The sequence below is a fragment of the Felis catus genome, chromosome A2 (assembly GCF_018350175.1).
Source record: "Felis catus isolate Fca126 chromosome A2, F.catus_Fca126_mat1.0, whole genome shotgun sequence".
NCBI classification, from domain to species: domain Eukaryota; kingdom Metazoa; phylum Chordata; class Mammalia; order Carnivora; family Felidae; genus Felis; species Felis catus.
The window spans coordinates 57115198-57139530 of NC_058369.1; the positions used below are offsets into that span (position 1 = coordinate 57115198).

At 48.9% G+C, this 24333-nt stretch overlaps 1 protein-coding gene and 1 non-coding gene across 2 annotated transcripts; both read left to right on the forward strand.

Annotated features, from left to right (window-relative positions):
- Positions 1-13: 13 nt before the first annotated feature.
- Positions 14-23677, forward strand: COPG1 (COPI coat complex subunit gamma 1). The gene is made up of 24 exons (XM_003982543.5): positions 14-165; positions 1082-1134; positions 1563-1643; positions 1905-1976; positions 2085-2164; positions 3676-3751; positions 4026-4118; positions 4525-4611; positions 5897-6054; positions 6146-6279; positions 7381-7448; positions 7688-7876; positions 8811-8906; positions 10002-10245; positions 11066-11141; positions 13528-13631; positions 14100-14225; positions 14538-14606; positions 17551-17693; positions 18003-18174; positions 18881-18978; positions 19943-20081; positions 20652-20750; positions 23179-23677. Exons 1-24 carry the CDS (start codon positions 129-131, stop codon positions 23307-23309), a joined length of 2625 nt encoding a protein of 874 aa, XP_003982592.1. The 5' UTR covers positions 14-128; the 3' UTR covers positions 23310-23677.
- LOC111559587 lies at positions 2917-3023 on the forward strand. The gene has a single exon (XR_002740716.1). It is a non-coding gene; the product is annotated as a U6 spliceosomal RNA (small nuclear RNA).
- Positions 23678-24333: the final 656 nt, after the last annotated feature.

Below are 24333 nucleotides of genomic sequence, written 5' to 3' on the forward strand. Positions count from 1 at the left end.
GCGCTTGCGCGGAGATCCGGGCGACGTGGCCGGCCGGAAGTGGTCTGTGCGGAACCGCCGCCGGACAACCCCTGCTCGCTGAACCCGGCTAGCGCAGGGCTGCTGCTTTGGGCCCAGCCGGCACCACCATGCTGAAGAAATTTGATAAGAAAGACGAGGAATCGGGTGAGAGGGCGTAGGCTTGGGGGAGGCTGGACCCTCTTACAGGCTCTCTGCACCCTCCTTGGGTGCCTCCTTCGGGGCCTCTGCCTAGACCTGAAGCCGAGACCCAGTGAGGGGCAGGGGCTTATGCCAAGGTCCGCAACTGGTCAGCGGCGGGCCTCGGAGTGCCCGAGCATGCTCCGCTGCCCCCACTCGTAAGCTCGGACCACGATTCGCTTGGTGACCTTGGGAGGGTCACTCTCCTGTGGGCCTCGGTTTCCCCAGTTGTCAGGGGAAGGGGCAGGGCCTGGCGAACCACTGTGACTTTCGCCGGGTGACCTCTTGGGATTCGCCGGGCTGCGTTGCTACTGGCCAAATGGGGCATAATCTGTGGAGCCAATGTTCTGCGCTGAGAACCCTCTTTAATGTAACTACTCAGCAAATATGTATTGATCGCTTACAGTATTCCAGGCACTGTACTGTGTCCTGATACTGCAGTGGAACAAATGAGACACTCAGTGCCTGAGCTGGGAACATTAAAATGGTCACAGGCGAAGTCAGAGAAGATAGACATCAACCAGATAATGACACATATAATTAATTACAAATGTGACATTTGCTGTGAAGAAATCCTAGTCACTAGATGATGGTTCCCGCATATTGTAAGGGATTCAGTTAAGTACAAGTTGCATAAATGAATGCAAGACACGATGCTATGAGAGGCACAGAGGACTATATCAGGGTTGCTAGGTGACTTAAGGAAGTGGTTTGAGGTAGAGTGGTAGGACCTATATGCAGGTTGTAGAGCTTTGATTGCCATTCTGGAGTAGTTTGAACTTGACTAAGCAGACGGTAATGACATCTTTTCCTTCTCTATGACTCTGTATATGCAATTCAGGCTTACAACCTATACTCACTCTTCTCCGTTCTCTGACTTTAGGTGGAGGCTCCAACCCATTCCAGCATCTTGAGAAGAGTGCAGTACTCCAGGAGGCAAGTGTCATTTGTCATCTGCCATCCCAAGTGTTCACAGTCAACGTGCTCAAAATACTATGGTTTAAAGAACAGTAGGGGAGAAAACCTGTTCCTGGAAAGACAGGAACGCTTTGCTCCTGGAGAGAGTTCAATACGCTTGCAGTTGTTGTTGTTCTGTGTTTCTCTTTCCAGGTAACACATGTTTATTGAGTATCTGTTAGTAAGTCAGCATGTCCCTAACTGATATTTAGGGCAGATTTCAGGAGTTCTTAATAGATGAGTTAGGGAGAAAGCAAAACAAAACTTTCCTTATGAAAATAAGCTTATCCAGGCAAATGTATTTATTTACCCTGGGACTTCTCAGAGCTTGAATGTACCTGAGAGGCAGTCAATGGAAGGGAAATAAACTAAGTCAGAACGTAATGTTCTTGGTTGCTTCTTTTTAGGCCCGTGTATTTAACGAGACACCCATCAACCCTCGAAAATGTGCCCACATCCTCACCAAGATCCTTTACCTCATAAACCAGGTAAGAGAGTGAAGTTTGGGGGCAGGGAACATGGTGCTGGGAGTTGTTGGGGGTGTTAGCGTAAGTCACATAGCCCTTAGGGTATTTGATAGCTCCTGTGTGGATATAGCCCAGCTCTGGGTTCCCTCAGGGTCTAACTCTGATGTGTTTGCCCTTGATGGAGCCTCTGTAGGGTCTGTGTTTGTGACCTGGGCTGATCTGGCAGGAAGAGCCTTCTGGCCTCTCTGTCCCAAGCTGAGACTTCGTTTTTTATTAAAACAGGGGGAGCACCTAGGGACCACCGAAGCAACCGAGGCCTTCTTTGCCATGACCAAGCTCTTTCAGTCCAACGATGTAAGTGCCCACAGTCAGTATGGTCTACCTTTGTGTGGATTGGACTTTTCCTGACCTTGGCTTTCATGTTGAGTCCGTGGTCACAGGCTTTTCCTCTCTCTTTCCCAGCCCACACTCCGTCGGATGTGCTATTTGACCATCAAGGAGATGTCCTGCATTGCCGAGGATGTCATTATTGTTACCAGCAGGTGAGTCTTCGGGTCCGTGTATGGCTCCTTTGACGGGTGCCATTGACACAGAAGCCATTTTTACTCATGTGTATCAGGTGATGAGACTTTTGTTTGACATAATGTCAGGTGCCCCTTCCTCTTCTGTCTCCCTCACCTTTCAGTTACTGCTGCCCCTCCATGGCACTCTAGAGTGTGCAGTTTCCCTAGCCTTACCTGAGGCACAAACCCTTCCTTGCCTTGATTCCTCTCAGTCAACTGAGCCAGGCTGGAGCTTACGAAAGACTTTAGTGAGTGCCAAGAGAGAACACAAGAAAAACAGACATAGAGAATGCAGGGGGTATACAAACAGGTTCACTTCCCAAGTACTGGTTTCTGTGTTAGACTGAGTTATTCAGGGGAAAGGTGTGTCTAAAATATAATCCTTGTCCTTAAGAACTGGAGCTCAGTTCTCTTCTTGCCACAGTTTATGGGGGGCGGGGAGATGCTATACATTCCATTGTAGGTTGGTTTAGAAAGCATTTTTTGAACATCTACCAGTCCCTGTGCATAACTTTGGGAAGCTAGCAGCAAGTAAGGTAGACATGGCCTCTGCAGTCCCAGAGAAACAACCAAGGAGACAGGCATTAGAATATATAACAGAGTTTATCCGGGGAAGTATGATAGGCTGTGAGAACAGACCAGAAGGATATACAACTTGAATTTGGATCAGGAAAGGCCCCCTAGACCTGTCTGAGCAAAGTGCTGAAGGATGAGCAAGAAATAGCAGGACAGTGCTCACTTCAGTAGCACATATACTAAAATTGGAACAACTCAGGGAAGATTAGCATGGCCCTTGCACAAGGATGACAGGCAAATTCGGGAAGTGTTCATATCCCTCCCCCCCCCCCAAAAAAAGAAAAGAATGAAAGAAGCCACTGAAAACTAATCTCTTCCGAAAATGCTTATTAATAGCAGGACAGAGATGGAGAGGGCCAGGAGTACTCTAGGCTGAGGGAATAGCAGATGTCAAGGCCCGGAGAGGAGAGTCTCTGTTAAGGAGTTTACGCTTGATGGTAATGGGCAGTAGGAAGCCTTGGGAATGTTTTAATCCAAGCAGGGGAGTGACCTGGTCCATTTGGAGATTGATTGATTGATTGATTTTTGAGGAGGGGGGGGTGCAAGTGAGCGAGGGACAGAGAGGGACTCACCCAAAGTGGGGGTCGAGCTCACCTGATGCGTGGCTCAAGCTCACCCGATGTGGGACTCGAACTCATGCATGTGGGACTCGAGATCATGACCTGAGCCGAAGTCAGATGCTTAATGACTAAACCACCCAGGCGCCCCAGAGTCTGGAGTTTTGTAAAAAATCTCTCTTGTTGCTGCTTGGAGTTTGACCGGGAAAGAGTAAGAATACAGCAAGAACGCTAGTTAGACTCGTGTAGTAGTCCGGACAAGGGGGTGTGACTAGAGCTAGGGAGGAGAGGGTGCGGACAAGGGCTTGGGGAGGACAGGCCATGCTCCTGCGCGGACAATGCCTTCCCCTCCCACAGCCTGACAAAGGACATGACTGGGAAAGAAGACAACTACCGTGGCCCGGCTGTGCGTGCCCTCTGCCAGATCACTGATGTGAGTCTGCTGCCCCTGCTGAGCTGTTCCTCTTTTTCCCTGTTTCTTGGGCAAGGCTCAGTCATGATCCTCTGTGCATGCATTAGGTTGTCCCACGTCTCCTGAGCAAAGCACTGAGCCAGGTGGTGTGGGAATGAGGGTAGGGTGCAGGAACACAAGAAACAGGTTTGCTTCCTTCCTTCTTGTCCCCACTCTTCCCCACCCATCACCTGCACTCCTGACGGTTGCCAAGGATTGATTGGGTCCCCTTCTGCCCCACTCATTGTCCCCACAGAGCACCATGCTGCAGGCTATTGAGCGCTACATGAAACAGGCCATCGTGGACAAGGTGCCCAGTGTCTCCAGCTCTGCCCTGGTGTCTTCCTTGGTATGTAGCTGGGGATCCTGTGGCTGGGGCCTGGGCAGCAGATTGGGAAACTGAAGAAAATATCAGAGTTGCTTTTCAGTAGGAAAAAGAAAGTTTCTATATCCCTTCCCAGACCTGAGAGTCCCACCCACCTTCTCAGTGAAGAGTGCCTGGGGAACTCTTGACCCATCCCTTGGGGTGACAGATTGTGGGGAGTTTGGGCCTCGTGGGAGATCTGCCACCAGGGCAGAGAGTGAGGGTGGGAGCCGTCCTTGTGTGCTGTGTCAAGAGAACCAGGACAACGGAGAGGCTCTGGGCCATGTCTGAGGGAAGACCCAGAGCTGGACTGAACTGTGAGCCAGGGCCAGGAGGCATGATGGCAGGGCACCCTGTCTGCCCGCCTCTTAATGTGCTCTGTTGCCCTTAGCACCTACTGAAGTGCAGCTTTGACGTGGTCAAGCGCTGGGTGAATGAGGCCCAGGAGGCGGCGTCCAGTGATAACATCATGGTCCAGGTGAGGTGTGAGCAGAGCAATGATATTGATGATTCTTAGGCAAATGACCTGGGACTGGTGATTCAGAAATGGACGCTCACCCCGGAGATCCTGGTGTCCTCTAGCAGGAGCAGGCTTTCATCTTTTGTCACTGGATTGTGGGGAGACTTGGGGGTTTGGGGAAACAATCCAGGGTACCACTTGGGATGGTTTAAGTTACGAGCTCCTTACTGGCTGGAACTAAAATATTCAAGTGTCTGATAACCAGCTGAGTTGTATTTTGGGATATGGGATATAGCAAACTTGGCCCAGGCAGCCAGAGAGCCTTTGCCGAGCTGGCTTTTTTAGTGATGCATGTAAATGTCTTGGTGGGGCTTTCAGCTACTTAACACTTTTTCAGTGACCTAGTCCAGAAATTCCTTTTATCTCTGTAAGACAAGTTTCCTTGTCTATAAAATGGGAATGAAAGTTTCTGCCTTACAAAGCCGTGAGGATAATATGGAAGAGCATTTAGAACATCTGACTTGTTGGGTGCATACCTGTAGGCGCCCCCTGTGTGTTTATCTCTTCTCTTTCTCCTCACCCCTTGTGCCGATTCTCCTCTCCAGGGCCAGCCGTGGCCCCTCAAGATCTTTCCCAGTGTCAGAGAAGGCTCTCCCATACAAGGCACCCACAGTCGCATGACTTAGCCCTTGAATGCCACCCTGGTAAAGAAACAAAAAAGAGCAGAGGGAACAGGAAATAACTCTGTGTACCTTATATCTCCAGAAGGGTAATCCCTTGACTTTGGGCCCTCCAGACCTAGCTTTGCCAGTACCAGCCATGTGTCCTGGGCAACTCAGTGAGACTAAGAGTATCTACCTTCAGGGGTGGCGTAAGGTTTAATTCTACAAGGTCTTGTATGAGGTGTGCTGCATGGCACCTTATAACACCTGTCCATGCTCAGGGCCTGGCACCCACTTTCTCTTGTTGAAGGACACCTGGTCTTCCATTCTTTCATCACTGTGGTCTCTGTTGTCCCCTCCACATCTGTACTCATGATGCCTGTTGGGCCCTTGCTGAACTTAAGGGCAGGAGGTAGACTACACACAACACTCACGTGGTGTGGTGAGCATCGTCCCAGGGCCATCCGTACAGAGCATCTGGGGAAATTGTCACAGCCACTCTGCGAGGTAGCTACTGTGATGCCCATCTTAGACACGAGAAGGCTGAAGCCCAGAGAGATGCAGAGGCCTCTCTCGGGCCACACAGCTGGTAGACCTGGGCTTCACGCACCTGTACTCTGCCACGACCTCCCGCTCTCTAGTACCATGCTCTGGGGCTCCTGTACCACGTGCGGAAGAACGACCGCCTGGCTGTCAATAAGATGATCAGCAAGTTCACCCGGCATGGCCTCAAGTCTCCCTTTGCCTACTGCATGATGATCCGGGTGGCCAGCAAACAGCTGGAGGAAGAGGATGGCAGGTAACGAATGGCTCTTGTCCCCCTTGGCCAGATGGCGCCCTATTCCGCGCTGGGCCATCCCCAACTTCTTGCCACCCGTGTCCTTTTGTAGCCGTGACAGCCCTCTGTTCGACTTTATTGAGAGCTGCTTGCGCAACAAGCACGAGATGGTGGTGTACGAAGCCGCCTCGGCCATCGTCAACCTGCCAGGCTGCAGCGCCAAAGAGCTGGCCCCCGCTGTGTCAGGTTACACACCTCCTTCGCCCCGGCCCCACACTTCCGTGCCTGCTGGGAACTGGGCCCTGGGCTGGGGGGTTGGAGGAAACAAAGAAAGAAAGAAAGAAAATGCCCTCAGATAGGCCACGTTGGGGTGTTAAGAAGAGGAATTGGGACCTAGTAAGTACCCATTTGGTGGCAGGCACGCTGTGCCAGGGTCTCTCACACTCATCATGTTTGGGTACTTTGAGTTCCATCTTACCATTAAAGAGGCTGGGGCGCCACTAAGAGGCAGAGATGGGGTTCAGATCCATGCTACAGCCTGTTGGGCTGGCTAGTGATGGCAAAAGGCCCTGGTGGAAGAAGCCAAAATTTATAAAACCAGGTTTTATAATGCTCGCTAGGGGCCAGGCTATCTCAGGCAAAGGAGAAGGCAATTCAGAGGGGTCATTCAAAGCCTGGATACTGGAGCCCGATAGCCTGGGTTGGAGTCCTGGCTTCCCTAGAGCCAAAGCACACGGAGGGCTTTGCTGCCTGACATGCAACCATGTACGATAGGAACCAGGGCAGTTGTTTAAGGCAGGACTGAGGTAATTCTGCTGGTCTGCATGCATGCCCCAGAAGAGAGGAGTGGAGTTTTACTTTGGGTAAAAGACTCAGGCGTCAGGTGTGAGTAGTCCTGGATTTCAATCCTTGATCTGCCATTTACTGGTAGCTAACCTAGAGTTACTTGAGTTGTTTTACCCATGTGCCTCAGTCTCTGTATCTGTTAAATGGGGATAATAATAATAGCTGCTTTGTGGGGTTGTGAGAAACCAATCAGGCAAGGCACAGCAGCTCCTTAGCACAACATCTGGCACATAGCAGGTGCTCAGTAAGTAGCGGCCATCATTCACGAGACCCACTGGGCTCTCATAAACGTATTAAAGCCTCTCTGCTCGTGAGCTCTTTTCCTTGGTTGGGGTGAGGGTGCCAGCAGGGATATGAGCTGAGCAGAGGGTTTGGGTCAGAACAGCTTCCTAGCCCTCATGTACCCCCCCATGCCCTGCCTGACCCTTCCCCGGAGGCCTGAGCTTTTCTAGCTGCCGAGCGGCGAGGGAGGCCTGACATGTGGCATGTATCTCCCCACAGTGCTCCAGCTTTTCTGCAGCTCGCCCAAGGCCGCTCTCCGCTATGCTGCTGTCCGTACCCTCAATAAGGTGAGAGTTTAGGGGTGGGCAGAATGAGCACTTAGCCTTTTGAGAGGGTCGGGAGGTGCTTGATCCAGCTGGAGGCGTGTCGTGGCCCCTGACCAGAGCTGCAGAAGGTGTAACACTGATCACAGTTGCTTTCTACAAGATGGCGAGATGAGCCCATCCACAGACCTCTGACCAGGCCAGAGTCATCCAGTGGAATGATGGAAGTCCCTTTGTATGTCTGTTCTGTCCTCCCAAAACAGGTGGCCATGAAGCATCCGTCAGCAGTGACAGCCTGCAATCTGGACCTAGAGAACCTGGTTACAGATTCAAATCGCAGCATCGCCACGTTGGCCATCACCACGCTCCTCAAGACTGGCAGCGAGAGCAGCATCGATCGCCTCATGAAGCAGATCTCGTCCTTCATGTCGGAGATCTCAGATGAGTTCAAGGTGCCCGGGCATGCCTGCAACACCTACCGTTCCTGGAATGAGGAAGATGCTCTGTGCCTGTTCCCTCACATTCCCCAGCCCCCAGGCCAGGATTGACCTGGGCCTGGTAGGGCTTGAGGACTCAGTGGAAGAGGTGGCACATCGCTCTTCACGGGTCTTGGCCTTGGGAGACGGTGCACATCCAGCCTTGGGGTCTTTGTCCGTACGGTTCCTTCGTAAGGCCAGTGGCAGGGCATGGAGTGAGGGCTGAGAGCAAATGTTGTCAGAGATTTATAGTTTTCTGGTATGGGCTGATGGTGGTGCTGTTGGTCAATTTGGGGAAGGAGGGAGAGTCAGGTCCTGGGTGAGGGAGGTAGGAAGGTGATGATGGTGATCGCGGACGTGTTGAGTTTGAGGTGCCGTGGGTACCAGGTGGAGTTGTCTGGTAGATATTCGCTAACACTGGGCTTGAGCTCGGACTACAGACAAAAGTTTGGGAGTGAGTGGCATGGAAGAAGTGGGTTAAAACCAAGGGAGGAGGTAGGACTGCCAAAGACACCGTGTGCAAAAGGGAGAGGGCCCAGGCCAAAGTACCCAGGGAGGAGCCTGAACAGCCTATAGGTGGGATCGTGGGGGTGGAGGTAGGAAGAGAAGCAGAACAGGCAGGGTGGAGAGGGACCAGTGGACCTACCCTGAGGTCTGAGTAGAAAATCAGAGTTTAGGGGACCCAGAGGCTGGACCTGGGGCTGTTGGGACTGATGTGCCTGCTACCCTACTTGGATGGGCTCAGGGATCACGTGCTCCCTGAGGGTAGAGATGGAGTTCCTCTCACCTCATTGCCCTCTGGGTCCAGGGCCTGGCTGGGCCTAAGGAAGGACTTGGTTGGCACTTAGTGAACTAAGTAACTCAAGCCTGGAGGCAGGGGCCGCTGCTCATACACGTCTGTTTGACTCAGGTGGTGGTGGTCCAGGCCATCAGTGCCTTATGTCAGAAGTATCCTCGCAAACACGCCGTGCTCATGAATTTCCTGTTCACCATGCTGCGGGAAGAGGTAAGAGCAGGCATTTGGGGCATGCCAGGTCTCCTGGTGCAGGGAGTGACCTGGCTGTAAGCTCCATTCTCAGTTTGGAGCCAAGAGTCTCTTCTTGGAAGGTATGCATATCAACCCGTTGGCCAAGTGAATTTCTTGGTGCCTACAGACCTGACAATATAAACATGCACCAATTCCTAGTAATTACAGTAATAAGTAATGACTCACCACCCTGCCTTTAAAGTCACAGCAGATGCCCTGAGGCGATGCTTTGTGCTGGAGTCAGGAAAACCTGTGTTCTCTACTGGTGCCTAGTGTAGAAATTTTCTGGGCCATTCTGGGACCTCCAGCGTGGTTTCTTCTGCAATTGATGCTAATAATTTGACATTGGGTTCTATTTTTGTCACTAAGATTCACTTACACTACCTTCCTTGAATGTCTCAACGAAACCAGGTAATTCAGAGGAGCAGAAGCAAAGGGTTTTTGGAGTAGATTTAGTCCCTACATATCTGGTTGCCCCTTCGCCCCAGCACAGAGTGGCCCTTGGACCAAGAAGCCCTTGCCTTGGGTGTCATTGGGTCTCCTGAGATTGGAGGAGGGCACTAATACTTAAGAAGCCTTCAGCTAATGGGTCCAGTACTTTGGAGATACTACACAGCATACACAGTCTTATCCTCATAACAGGTCTTGTCAACAGACATCAATTTCTCCCTGTAAAAATCAGGGATCTGAGGGGCATCTGGGTGGCTCAGTTAAGCCTCCAACTATTGATTTCTGCCCTGGTCATGATCCCAAGGTCTTGGGATCAAGCCCCATGTCTGGCTCTCTCCCTGGCTCGCGCTCTTTTCTCTCTCTAAAATAAAATAAAATTCTTAACGAGACACAAAATGTTTCTATTTAACAGTCCACTGTTAGATCTGGAAGGGCCCCAGCGAGCATTCAGTCCAGGCCTTTTATTTTACACAAAAAAATAAGGTAGAGCCCAGGTAGCCAGGTCCCTTACCTCCATGTTCTGTTTGGACTGCTGTCCTCCCTGGTCCTGGTTAGGTGTTGGGCCTCCCAGCTCATTTCTGGAGAGAGCAGCCTCCTCGTTTAGCTTGACCCCTCCCACTGCAGGGCGGCTTTGAGTACAAGCGGGCCATCGTGGACTGCATCATTAGCATCATTGAGGAAAACACAGAGAGCAAGGAGACCGGGCTGTCACACCTGTGCGAGTTCATCGAGGACTGCGAGTTCACCGTCCTGGCCACCCGCATCCTGCATCTCCTGGGCCAGGAGGGACCCAAGACCAACAACCCCTCCAAGTATATCCGCTTCATCTATAACCGCGTGGTCTTGGAGCATGAGGAGGTCCGGGCAGGTGGGTCTGAGCCAGGGCTGAACTGGGGCTCTTTGCTGCTTCTTGAGCAGATGACCTGTCAGAGGGACCTGAGCCTCAGTCCCCAGGCACTCTGTGTTCTAGCCTCACAAGCTCCGTGGTTTATAACATTGTGGGCAGGATCTTGGATGCTTGCGTGTCACCCAGTTCAGTGGTTCCTTAGCTCTGACTTGTGTTGTCGGTTTTTGATTTTTGGTTTTTAACTTTCACTATATGTTGGTGTTTAACTTTTTCTCTCTTGCTTGCTTTTTTTTTTTTTTTTTAAGTGTTCAGGTATTTTTTCAATGGTTAGCTTTATTGAGGTATAATTCACATACTGTAAAATTTACTCTTTTGTGTGAGTATGCAATTCAGTGTGCATCCATCATATTCTTAACTTTAAATTTACTGTTCTTCTCATGCCCCCACTGGACAGATTTTTCCTCTTTCAGCAATTAATATTCATTAAGTAATGGGTCGTTTTCTCATTTATATAATACAAAGGCTAACTGAATTGAAGCCATTTGGATACAGAAGGTGAGAAGCCTGTGTGTGGCTAGCTTCTGTGGCCACGTCGTAGTCAGTGCTGAAATGGCTCCTGGAACCCAGGAATGGGAGTGTCTTCTCCTTGAAACAGCTGAGGGAGTTGAGGCCCAAAGGAGGTCCACCCAGGGCCACTCATTGCACTGCAGGCAGTTGTGGGCCTCCAGGCTGAGAACTGCTTCACTCAGGACCTCTTCTGCCCAAAGATTCGTTCCAAGTACTGGAACTGTCGTGAGCTGTCAGGTGGGTTAAGGAAATTATATTTGCTTCATAAACACAGGCGCTGTGAGTGCTCTGGCCAAGTTTGGAGCCCAGAATGAAGAGATGTTACCCAGTATCTTGGTGTTGCTGAAGAGGTGAGTATAGGCCAGAGGTCCCTGATGGGTGACGGTGTTCCCCGGGGGAGAGGTTATACAACAATGGATTGTAGGGGGAAAAAAATAGAAAGCGTTGTAAAGCATGGAAAAATATCATGCAAAAATCCCTCCACCTAGGTGTGCCTGTTGTTGAGTTTTTTCTTCCTTTTTTTTTTTTCATGCCTTTCTTTTTTAAAAAAATGGCTTTATTGATACACAGTTTGCGAGCCATACAGTTTACCCATTTAAAACGTATGAAGGGCACCTGGGTAGCTCAATCAGCTGAACATCCGACTCTTAATTTTGGCTCAGGTCATGATCATGGGACTGAGCTCCATGTCAGGCTGTGTGCTGAGCGTAGAGCCTGCTTGAAATTCTGCCTCTCCTTCTGCTCCTCTTGCCCACAAAAAATAAAATTCTGGGGCAGTAGGTGGCTCTGTGGGTTAAGTGTCTGACTCTTGACTTTGGCTCAGATCATGATTTCACAGATCATGAGATTAATTAAGCCTGCGTCAGGCTCTGTGCTAGCCTTGCTTGGGATGCGATTCTCTCTTTCCGGCTCTCTCTGTCCCTCCCCCTACTTGTACTCTCCCTCTCAAAATAAATCAGTAAACATCAAAAAATAAATAAAACGTATAACAAGGTGTTTCCTTTTTTTTTTTTTTTAACGTTTATTTATTATTGAGAGACAGACACAGAGCGTGAGCAGGGGAGGGGCAGAGAGAGGGGGAGACATAGAATCTGAAGCAGGCTCCAGGCTCTGAGCCGTCAGCACAGAGCCTGATGCGGGGCTCAAACTCACAAACTGCGAGATCATGACCTGAGTCCAAGTTGGTCGCCCAACCGAGCTACCCAGGCGCCCCTAACATGATGTTTCTTAATATATTCACAGAGTTGTGACCATCACCATAATCTAAGTTTAAAACATTTCTATCATTGCCAATAGAAACCTGATATCCATGGTGTTTACAGGGCAGAGTAAATGTCTATTAGGCTAGGACAGTATTTTCAATGTGGGTGTTAGTTTCCAGCATTAAGAATCCTTGGTCCCTGTGGTTTTTTGCAGTGTATGGAGTTTGGTGAGGCTGTTTTCAGCTGTGCCTGCTTGCCTGTTTTGCTGGTTAACGGCGGGGGGGGGGGGGGGGGGGGGGGGGGGAAGGGGGATAAAAAAAAAAAAAAAGAAAGAAAGGGGGGCACCTGGGTGGCTCAGTCGGTTAAGCGTCCGACTTCCTCTCGGGTCATGATCTCGCGGCTGGTGAGTTCAAGCCCCACATCGGGCTCTGTGCTGACAGCTCGGAGCCTGGAGCTTGCTTCGGATTCTGTCTCCCTCTCTCTCTGCCCCCTTCCCCTGTTGGTGCTCTGTCTTTGTCTCTATCTCTGTCTTAAAAATAACGTTAAAAACTTTTTTTTTTTTTAAGTACTAAAGAAAAACCCTATATTGATTAGTAGTCACTGCCCTCTCCCCAACACCTACTCCCCCCCGCCCCCCAGCCCTAGGCAACCACTAATCTACTTTATGTCCCTATGCATTTGCCCATTATGGTCATTTCTTAGAAATGCTGTCGTACAATCTGCGACCTTTCCTGTGTTTGGCTTCTCTGTGATGTTTTTTTCAAGATTCATCAATGCTGCAACATATATCAGTACTTCATTCCTTCTTATGGCCAAATAATTCATTGCATGAGCACACCACATTTTATCTATTCACCAATTGACAGACTTGGGTTGGTTTCCACTTTTCGGCTCTCATGAATAATGCTGTTATGAGCATTCACTTACAAATTTTTGTGTGATGTATGTTGTCAGTTCTCAAGAGGAGATGCCTGGGAGTTGAATTATTGGGTCATATTAAATTCTTCTTTGACATATGCTACTGGATGTAGGAGATTGCCTCCTTCACTGGGTGGGCTTTAGGGAGTGGGCCCGGGGAATATGAATATGGCCACCTCTTAGGTAATGAGCTAGAATTTTATAGGCCCCTCCGTGTGTTTGATGCCTGGATCCCACAGGCATGTTCATATGGGGACTTGCTTCCCCTTACTACCGTCTGATGAAACCCTGCAGTGTCCCCCTGCCACCCCTGTGGGGCCACAGTCAAGATTACCGTGGGTTCCCAAGGCGCCTGGGTGGCTCAGCCAGTTAAGCATCCGGATTTGGCTCAGGTCATGATCTTGCAGTTCGTGGGTTCAAGCCCCACATCAGGCTCTGTGTCAGGCTCTGTGATGAAAGCACAGAACCTGTTTGGAATCCTCTGTCCCCCGTCTCTCTCTGCTCCTCCCCCACTTGTGGGCACTCGCTCTCTCCCTCTCTCTCTCTCCCCCAAAAATGAAAGAACATTTAAAAAAAAACAAAACAAAAAACAGATTACTATGTTTTCTGGCTGCAGGTGCGTGATGGACGATGACAATGAAGTAAGGGACCGAGCCACTTTCTATCTCAATGTCCTGGAGCAGAAGCAGAAGGCCCTCAATGCAGGCTATATCCTAAATGGTGAGTCTCCCTGGCTATCTTCGACCAGGCCCCCTCCCAGAGCTGTGGCCCTCCTCCCCACTCCAGAGCAGGCACACCCTCTCTGGGTAGGGAAGTCCGAGGCAAGACGCTTTGGGCTGGACTTTCATGGCAACTTCATGGCATCACTGTGACCTCAGGAGACTGCGAATCTTGCAGTTCACACCAGTGTGGGTGGCAGTAGCTCAGTGAACTGAAACACTAGTCATTGAAAAAAACCTCTCTTCCCATAGTCCTTTATATAAGTCACTCTTGTATACATTTATCACCATACCAGCCCTGTGAAGGAGGATCCAGATGAGAAAGTGGAAGCCCAGAAAGTGTTAAGTGGTTTTCTCAGTGGTCTAGAGTCATACAACTTAGACCCCAGGGCCACAGGCTTCCATGGGGGATTCCGGCTGCTCATTCTGTCATGCCTTCAGGCAGTGCCTCGCTCCCACTGGCTTCTAGGTCTGACCGTTTCCATCCCTGGTCTGGAGAGAGCTCTGCAGCAGTACACTCTAGAACCATCGGAAAAACCTTTTGACCTCAAGTCTGTGCCCCTGGCCACCACGCCCATGGCAGAGCAGAGAACAGGTAAGTAATGTCTGTGCTCCTTTTAGAGGCTTTCAGGTCCAGGCCTCTGTTGGAGGGTCTGCATGGCCCGTGAAGCCACTACACCTAGCCAGGATTGGGGGGCTTGTACCAAGAGGATGGAACAGTCCTTTCTAATCCTTTCTACGGCTGACTCCAGGATTGGAGACACATGCATACAAACACTCGCTCTCTCACGTACTCACACTCTCTCAGGGGGTTGGAAGTTATAATCCCTAAGGAACAGCTCTGTGGTCAGCCCCACACTTCCCCGTTACTGGAGTTGTTGGTCACCATGTGTGTTTGCTCCTGCAGAAAGCACCCCCATCACAGCCGCCAAGCAGGCGGAGAAAGTGGCAGCCACTCGAGAAGACATCTTCCAGGGTGAGTAGCGGTGCTTGGTGGGGCGCTCAGGACTGGGCTTGGTCTCCTCAGCTTGGGGGGTGGGGGTGTCATTGCTTTCCTCAGGGGAATTAGGAGAGACCTAATCAACGACAGTTCTTACCCTTGAGTTCTGGGTCCTGAGAGTACTTTAGTCAACACATTTGACCCTCAGGTGGCAGTTATCGGGTCCATTTGGTATTGGAGGAATTGGAAGTTCAGAGAGAGAAAGTGATATGCCTAAGGCTGCACCGCAAGAAAGTGCAGGGGCTGGAATTAAGATCCACATCAAACTGGCTCAAAGCTGCCCCTTGGCCTTGGTTCTGAGGGCTCAGGTCCCTGGAGCCCAAGCCGGTACCTGATGTCAGATTCAGCACAGTTGGGGTCCAAAGACACTAATACTTTTTCTTGGGTTCCAGAGGCCTTCAGTCCACATTGTTTGGTAAGGTTTTGTTTGGGTGTTTATCTGTCCCTCTGGTCTAGCATCTTTTTAAGGGCAGAGGCTGTGTATCTAAGCGACAGACCATATTATCTACTGAATCCCACCATGAAGGACTGACATGTGTCCCTCTTCCTTCATGAAGAATCTCCTGTTCTCATCACTTCTACTCCCAGTCTTCCGCCTTCCCTCAAGTAGTTCTGTGTGGTTCTTTGTAGGTTCTGTCCTTTATATTCTCCATCGTAGTACTTAGCACAGTGCCTTCCTTCCTCACAGTGAGCTCCCAATGATTGTGGAATTAAATTAAATCCTCCACCACCACCCCCGCTGGGGCACCTGGATGACTCAGTTGGTTAAGCATCAGATTCTTGATTTCGGCTCAGGTCATGATCTCACGGTTCAAGAGAATAAACTATAAAAATTAGTTAATTAAATCCTCCCCCGCCCCCATTCCATTTGAGAATCCTGTCTTCTATCAACACATCTTTCAGATTGAGCAAAATCTGAATCCTGAGGTAACTGGGATCACCCTCACCCAAAACTTTCCCTTCTGTATTACTTCCCCTTTGCTGTTCTTGCAAATCACCACAAAGTTATTGCCTTAGCGCAGCACAGTTATCTTACAATTCTGAGGGCAGAAGTCCAAAATGGGTTTCATTGTATTGGCAGTGCTGAGCTTCCTCTGTAGGCTCCAGGGGAGAATTAGGTCTCTGCTTTTTCAAGTTTCTGGAGGACTCCATTCCTCTCCTGGTGACCCCTTCCTCCGCATTCACAGCTAGCAGCATGGCCTCTTCAAATCTGACTCTGAGCCTTCTGCCTCCTTCTTATAAGGACACTGGGCCCATTCAGATAATCCAGGATAATCTCCCAGTCTCAAGATCCAATTTAATCATATCTGCGAAGTCCCTTTTACCATGTGGGTAAAAGTTCTGGGAATTAGCTTATGCGTATCTTGAGGCTACCATTCTGCCCCAGCTTCAAAGGAAGACTCTTTTTAAGCCTCTTAGAGGGTATCAATTTCATCTTTAAGCAGTCTTCCGAAACCTAACGTTTATTGATCACCTGTTCGGTTCTAGAAGGTTTGCTAGATCCTGACATTTATTGCCTCATTTATCTTCACAACAATCCTGTGAGCAAGATTATTGTATCGATTTTATCGGTGAAGAGTTGGAAACTCAGAGGCATTAACTGATAGCTTCTAGCAGAATCCCCCGGGGTAGTTAAGTGTCAGGTCTAGAAACTTGATATCCCAGTGAAATCAATGCCCACAGAAAAGCACTCTGGTGGCTGATGATCACAGTGGCCCAAAAGTGCCTCCTGATTTCTAAGCTGGCTCTTTCTGGGCTTTTCACTGCCTGCACATTCATCAAATATAATCCTTCAGGCGGCAGAGGGCTGAAGCAGTCACAAAGCCTGACTCTTTGTGGGGGGAGAAAGCCAAATAATAATAATAATAATGCCTACTTTCTGTCTCTATCCATGAAACATGAATGAAGTACCTTCTAAGTTCAGGGCAAAATACCAGATCCCTGGCCTCAGGGCACATTTTCTGTCCTTATAGAGTTCAATTGATTTGGGAAGACAAGTTAAAAATGTTAGAGCAGTGGTTTTCAGATACCAGCTTACATCAGAATCAGCTGGCAAAATTTCTTAAGAATGTAGATTTCTAAAAAAAAAAAAAAAAAATGCAGATTCCTGAGTCCCAAACCCAAAGATTCTGATAGACTGTATTTAGGATGGGCCCGGAATCTGAGTTTTTAATAAGCCCCAACCCCCAGGTAATTCTGACACTAGTGATCCATTGAGGAACACCGCCCCTGCCATAGAATAGGAAAGAGAGCAGTAGCCGCAGGCCGTCATAGGTAGACATTGTGTGCAGGCAGCTATCAGATGTCTCCTTCACCTGGACGGGGCCACATTGGCGGCCTGTGGGCTACTGGATCCAGCCCACTGCTGGAACCTGGCTTTGAGGTGTACAGATGGGCCTTCCCAGGTACTCACATACCACCTGAAGTGGGGTTTTTGGCAAGTCTGAATCTGAAACATCTCCTAGTACTGGCCTTTTGTCTTAACTGACAAATGTGTAGGATCAGTTCGTTCTTTTGCCTGATTCTGGGGCGATAACAGCATTCATCTCATCCTTAGAGTCTTCCTAATCTCTACTTTCTAAGAATCCTTGCTGAGCTTCTAAAGTTGTGGGAGTCTCCAGATGGATTAGGCCTAGGCCATTGGGGATCTCCCAGTCAGTGTTCTGCGGCTGAGGTCTTTTGTGAGACAGAGGGGAAGAGAGTATTCATGGGGCGTGGTACAGCTTGAGGAAAGTTAGCGAGAGGAGAAAATGATCGGTATATTTGGGATATAGCGAGTAACCTGTCATCGTATATACATATCTATCCATCTCAGTAGGGTAAAAGCCCTGGAGAATTGGCCATGAGCATTTATTAGAAACCATCACAGGTTGGTCTGAGAATTGAAATGCTGAGTAAACATGTGGCCTGTGGCTTTCAGAACAGTTGGCGGCAGTGCCAGAGTTCCATGGGCTGGGGCTCCTCTTCAAGTCCTCGCCTGAGCCTGTGGCCCTCACTGAGTCAGAGACAGAGTATGTCATCCGCTGTACCAAACACACCTTCACTGACCACATGGTGTTCCAGGTGAGTGGGGAGGGCTGAGGCCCTGCTGAGGCTTGGGCCCAGGGAGTGGTCCCGAGTGTGACGGGTCTTATAGGTCAGGAGCCCAACTTGATGCTGGGTTTTGTCACCGGCTGGTATGTGTCTTGCAGCCTTGACCCAGGACCTCTCTGGCTCCTGTGTGTCAACGTGGGGTCAGGGACCCTGTGCAGGGGCACCCGGGATAGGAGTCAGTTTGGCCCATGGGGTGAGTTAGGACCTCTGGGCTCTTCCTTTGCAGCAGGGCTTTGACCTAGAGCAGTGTCTAAGCAATCCCTCTCCTCCCTGGTCCAGTTTGACTGCACAAACACACTCAATGACCAGACTCTGGAGAATGTCACAGTCCAGATGGAGCCCACTGAAGCTTATGAAGTGCTCTGTTACGTGCCTGCCCGAAGCCTACCCTACAACCAGCCTGGGACCTGCTACACACTGGTGGCACTGCCTAAGGAAGACCCCACAGCTGGTGAGCCCTTCTCCTGACCCCACCCTGGTCTTCTGGGAGGCCTTGGGATCCAGATGGGGTGGGCCAGTTTTGCACCAACCATTTGTCTCCTATGAGAGCCTCAACTCCTTGATTTTAACCTTGAGAAAGGTTAAAGAAGAAAGGCTGAGTCCTGGGAACTTGTCCTATGTCATCCCATTTCACCCTTATAGAAGACCTATGGGGATGAGTACTGCTCTTACTCCTAGGACTAGGAAATTCTAAGGAAACTGAGACTCAGGTTAATGACTCCCCTAAGTTCACGGGGCTGGTAAGAGGCAGAACCTGGGCCTATCTGGTCCTCAACCTGTACTCTTTCATTTTACCATGAACAAGCACGGAAACATCCCAGCTCCACTCCTTCCAAGGAACCCACCAGCTTCTTTTTCCAGGCCGTGGACAATGGACACGTGACTGTGGCATGGGCTTAGCCATCCTGCAGCACCCCTGCTTTCCTCTTTCTTCCTTTCCTGTGAGGGGACTCCCAGACCCATGACTTGACTCTTTTGCCCTTTCCCAAGGTACCCTCTGTCCAGATTTGTGGAGTCAGATGGCTATCTGTGGGGTTGCCGCTACTGATAATGTAATAGAGGCCTGGGGAGCAGGGTGAAGCCACCTGCCCTATGGAGGAACTCCTCCCCCGCTGTGGTTGGGGTCATCCTGACCATCCAGCCTTTATTCCTTGCAGTGGCCTGCACATTCAGCTGCATGATGAAGTTCACTGTCAAGGATTGTGACCCCACCACTGGGGAGACCGACGATGAAGGCTATGAAGATGAATATGTGGTAAGAAGCTAATGTCGGGAGGCTCAATTTTGTGCCGGAGGCTGCAGAGCAACCCTGTCCAGGAGCTAACAACTAGACTTAACGTTTTTCTTGCTGTTTTGGCTCTTTGAAAGAAACCGTTTTTAAACTCAAAAGAATTCATGCTTTAAGAAAAGAAAACTTGGGAAGTGTAAAAACCAAGGATGAACAAACAGGAAAACATTACTCATGGTCCTTGGGAGTTATTTGGAGGAGTAGGCAGGAGTTACATAATAAAGGTCACTGTGTACATCACACACCTTCCAGTTTCCACTTAAAACCATAGTGTAGGGGCACCTGGCTGGCTCAGTCTGAGGAGCATGTGACTCTTGATCGTGGTGTCATGAGTTCATTGGTTGAACTCAATTGGTTGAAAGTCCGCCTTCAGCTCGGGTCATGATCTTGCAGTTAATGGGTTCGAGCCCTGTTGGCACAGAGCCCACTTCAGATCCTCTCTCTCTCTGCCCCTCTCCTGCTTCCCTGCTTACGTTCTCTCTCTCCCAAAAATAAACAAACATTATTTATTTTATTTTTTAAAGCTGTTGTATTTTTTCACGTACTATATTTTAGAGCTCTTTCTGAATTAGTACATAGCTTTCCCCTACCACCCTTATTTAAAATTTTTTTTAATGTTTATTTATTTTTGAGAGACAGAGCATGAGTTAGGGAGAAGCAGAGAGCGGGAGAGACACAAAATCCAAAGCAGGCTCCAGGCTCTGTGCTGTCAGCACAGAGCCCGACCCGGGGCTCGAACTCATGAACCGTGAGATCATGACCTGAGCCGAAGTCAGATGCTTCACCAACTGAGCCACCCAGGCACCCCAAAAATAAACAAACATTAAAAAGGGGGGGGGGGAATGAGTTCAGAGCAGGGGCCCCGAGGTGTACAGAGCAGGAACTCACTCCCCTGGAGGTATGTGCCTAACTTCCACCTCCATCTCCCCAGCTGGAAGATCTGGAAGTCACTGTCGCTGATCACATCCAAAAGGTCATGGTGCTGAACTTTGAAGCAGCCTGGGATCAGTTAGGAGATGAGTTTGAGAAGGAGGAGACATTCACCTTGTCTACCATCAAGACACTTGAAGGTAAAATCCTTGGCTACTGTTGAAATGTGTCCTCCCCTTTCACTCCTCCCAACTTTTGTTCCCCAGGGATCCAAGGCCATGTCTAGAGCATATACTTCAGATGCCACTTTATTAAAAGCCTCTTAGAGGGGCACCTGGCTGGCTTAGTCAGAAGAGTATGCATCTCTTAATCCTGGGGTTGTGACTTTGAGCCCCATGTTGGGTGTAGATTACTAACTAAACAAATAAACTAACTCAAAAAAGGCGGTGGGGGTTGGGGGGGGTGGGGGGGGCAGGGAGGAGCACCCATGGGTGGTTCAGTTGGTTAAGCATCTGACTTCAGCTCAAGTCATAATCTCATGGTTCGTGAATTCAAGTCCCACATCAGGGTCTCTGCTGTCAGCTCAGAGCCTGCTTCAGATCCTCTGTCCCCCTCTCTCTCTGCCCCTCCGCATTCTCTCTCTTTCAAAATAAACTAAACTAAAAAAAAAAAAAAAAGCCCTTAAGAGCAGGCTTTGGGGGTGGGGTAGTAGTGGTGACACAAAAGGGAAATGAGGTGTGGCTTAATGATGCTGCGATTTCTCCCTACAGAGGCTGTGGGCAATATTGTGAAATTCCTGGGAATGCACCCTTGTGAGAGGTCAGACAAAGTGCCAGATAACAAGAATACCCACACATTGCTCCTGGCTGGTAAGCAACATTTCTAGATGGGAAGTGCCTGGGTAGCCCACAGCCTGGATGCCACTGCATCCTGGGCTGAGGGCTCCCACTGGGAACATGAGGATTCAAATTTGTAGCATTGAAAATTTAGAGTTAAAAAGACCAGCAGTGGGGCGCCTGGGTAGGCTCAAGTTGGTTGAGCATCTGACTTCACCTCAGGTCACGATCTCACACTTTGTGGGTTCAAGCCCTGTGTTGGGCTCTGTGCTGACAGCTCAGAGCCTGAAGCCTGCTTCAGATTCTGTCTCCCTGTCTCTCTGCCCCTCCCCTGCTCATGCTGTCTCTCCCTCTCCCTCTCAAAAATAAACATAAAAAAAATTAAAAGATATTTAAAAAAATTTTTTTTAAATAATAAAAAAAGACCAGTAGTGAAATGCCCTCTGACCCTGTCATCTGCCTCTCATCCAGTTCCTTGCAACAGGCACCGAAGCACTGTTATTACAAACAATGCTACTATATCCTTCCAGTCATTTTACGGATATGAAAGCTAGGATGTATACATTTCCCTATTTTAACTCAGATATTTATGTGTAAATGGTATATACATTGTTCTGCACTTTGCTTTTCATTTGACAGATCTATCTTGTCAATACATGGAGTTTTCTTGGGTGCCTAGCTGGCTTGGTTGGTAGAGCATGCGACTCTTTATGTCAGGGTCATGAGTTGGAGCCCCACGTTGGGGGTGGAGATTAGATTAAAAATAGAGTTTCCTCTTTTTCTTTTTTTAATTGTGGTAAAATCTACATAAAGTAAAATTTACCATTTTAACTTTAGGTGTGCAGTTCAGTGGCATTAAGTATATCCGTATTATTGTGTGGTTATCAACACCATCTGTCTCCAGGACTTTTTTATCATCCCAAAGTGAATACTCACACTTTTTTGTAGCTTCCTCATATTCCATTTTATGGTTGTGCCATATTTTATAGAATTAGCCTGTATTGATGAACATTTAGAGTGTTCCAGGCTTTTGCTATTATAAACAATGCTGTAGTGAATAACCACATACATACATACATTCACACATACTTTATTTTGTATGTGTGCCCTACGGATGTCTATAGGAAAAATTTCCCAAGGCATTACCAGGTTAAAGTGCATTTCTCATTTTGGTAAAAATTTCTAGTTGCCTTCCATAGGAACTGTTTGCCTTTCCTCCCACACTGTGGACAACACAGTATGTATTATCAGTAATATACACAGCATATTATCAAATCATTAGCAAATGATTTTTCACAGTCTGGGTGAAAAATGGGATCTTAGTGTCGTTTTTATTTCACATTTCGTACATATTGGATGAAGTTAAGCATCTGAAACGTGTGTGCCATTTGTATTTCTTTTTCTGTGAATTATTTCCATATCCTTTCTCTACTTTTCTACTGGGTTGGTTGGTCTTCTCTAATAGGAATGGAATTTTAAGTCAACATGGAAATTTTCAGATACACACAAAAACTGAATGGTATAATGAACCCTCGTGTGCTCATCTTCCAGCTTCAACAACTAACAGCATCTATACCGCCACTCATTCTACTCCCCGCCCTGGGTTATTTTAAAGAAAATTCCAGATACAGCATTTTGTATGTAAATATCTCTAGATCTGGATGTCTCTAAAGTCTTTGTTTAAAGGGGTGGGGAAGGGAGTGCCTGCTTGACTTAGTTAAACGTCCGACTTCAGGTCAGGTCATGATCTCAAGGTTTGTGAACTTGAACCCCCACATGGGGCTCCCCTGCTGTCAGTGCGGAGCCACTTTGGATCCTCTGTCTCCCTCCTCTGCCCTAGAGGGTGCGTGTATATGCGCTCTCTTGCTTGCTCACTCTCGAAAATGATAAACATTTTTAATTAATTAATTAATTAATTAATTAAAGGGGGTGGGGGCAATACAGTCATCACACCGAGAACTGTGAACAAAAGGAAGTCAGAGATTTTTTTGTTTTCTTTCTGAGTATTTATAATCAGGGTTGGGAGGCAGCTCCGCTTCAGTGCCCTGCTCACAGCTGATGGACCCCAAGCAAATCATTTCTGGCCACACTGAAGCAACTCAGTCCCCTGGGTCTGGCAGACACCTGCTGTGCGGTTTTGTCATAGAGGGGCTGTCCCTCCGTCAGTGCTCTTAGATTTAGCCAACATGCATGAGAGCCTCTCCCATGCCAGGTAGAAGCCTTGTATGTCCGTTAATTCATTTGTACCTGGCAGAAGCTTAAGCAATGGTTAGTATCTCCTCTACTTTGTAATTGGCAATACTGTGGCTCAGAGGGATTTCAGCCCAGCTCCCCAGTTCCCAGACCCCTTCCATTTCACTGTACCACAGCTGCCTTGATCAGTTGCTGCAGCTGCCACCCTCAGCCTAGCCTCTGCAGCTCACTTCTGCCTTACACACTTGTACTCCTCTCTTCCCTCTAGGTGTGTTCCGGGGAAATCATGACATCCTGGTGCGCTCCCGACTTCTGCTTTTGGACACAGTAACAATGCAGGTGACAGCCAGAAGTTCGGAGGAGCTGCCAGTAGACATGATCTTGGCGTCTGTGGGCTAAGAGGCCAGCCTGCATGGGCCCTACTCCTGCCCTCTTCTCCCCTCCCCCACCCCCCGCCAACACTACGCAGAAGTCACACCTTCATCCTGAACGCAGTGGAAACTCCATCCTAAGTCTCTGTATTCAAAAACAATTAGGAATCACTGAAAAAAAAAATTTTTTTTTTAATTTAACCCCTGCCCCAGGACGACTAGGGGGTAACTTTTTTTTCTTTTTTAAAATAGGGGATGATTTTAGCTTGTCCTAGAACCTGCTGCCCTGTCTGTCACGGTAGGGACATGGCAGATGAATAAAACGCACCTCCTCCTGAAATTATCCCCAAGGAAACCATCTTATCCCTATAAATAAATCCGCATGTATTTATTGAATGACTACTACTTCTGTAGACTCATGCTTAAGGGTTCCCCTTTCCCCCTTCTGAGCCTCCCCACTGAGAACACTTCTGTCCCCTTCACTTCCACAGTCTTTTGGCTGCTGCACTTACCTTGAGGCCAGATTGCTCTCACTCATCCCCATCCAAGCCCCAGGAACAAGAGCTGAGGGTATGACAGCAGGCACTGAGGTCATGAACCTGCCCTTGGCATCCTCACCACCACCCTCCTGCTCTAGGTGGTGAATGGAGGCTGCAGAGGGTTTGGGTGGATCACTTGGGTATTACCTAGCATGAGGTTTGAGGTGGAGTGTGCATTGGGGTTTCCCTGTTCCCAGTTCAGTGAATGCACAGAGAACAGACAGGCCTTAGAGAGCACTCTATTGGCTGAAGATGCAGAAATCCTTGGTTCACGACCCAAGGCAGCAGGCTTGGAGGCCTGCCCTTTTAAACTCAAGCCAGGCGGCTTTGCTAATGTCATGGCTGAAACAGGCCTGCAAAGCCTGTTTTCTAAAATCTAGGCCTGACTCTTAGGAATTCAGATTTGGGGTTGGGGAGGTAGCCAAAGGCCTGGAAAGTCACATTCTGGTGCCCACTGAAGTTTAAGAGTGACTTGTGTGATTCACGTAAGTTTTCCTGATGGTTTCTCAACGT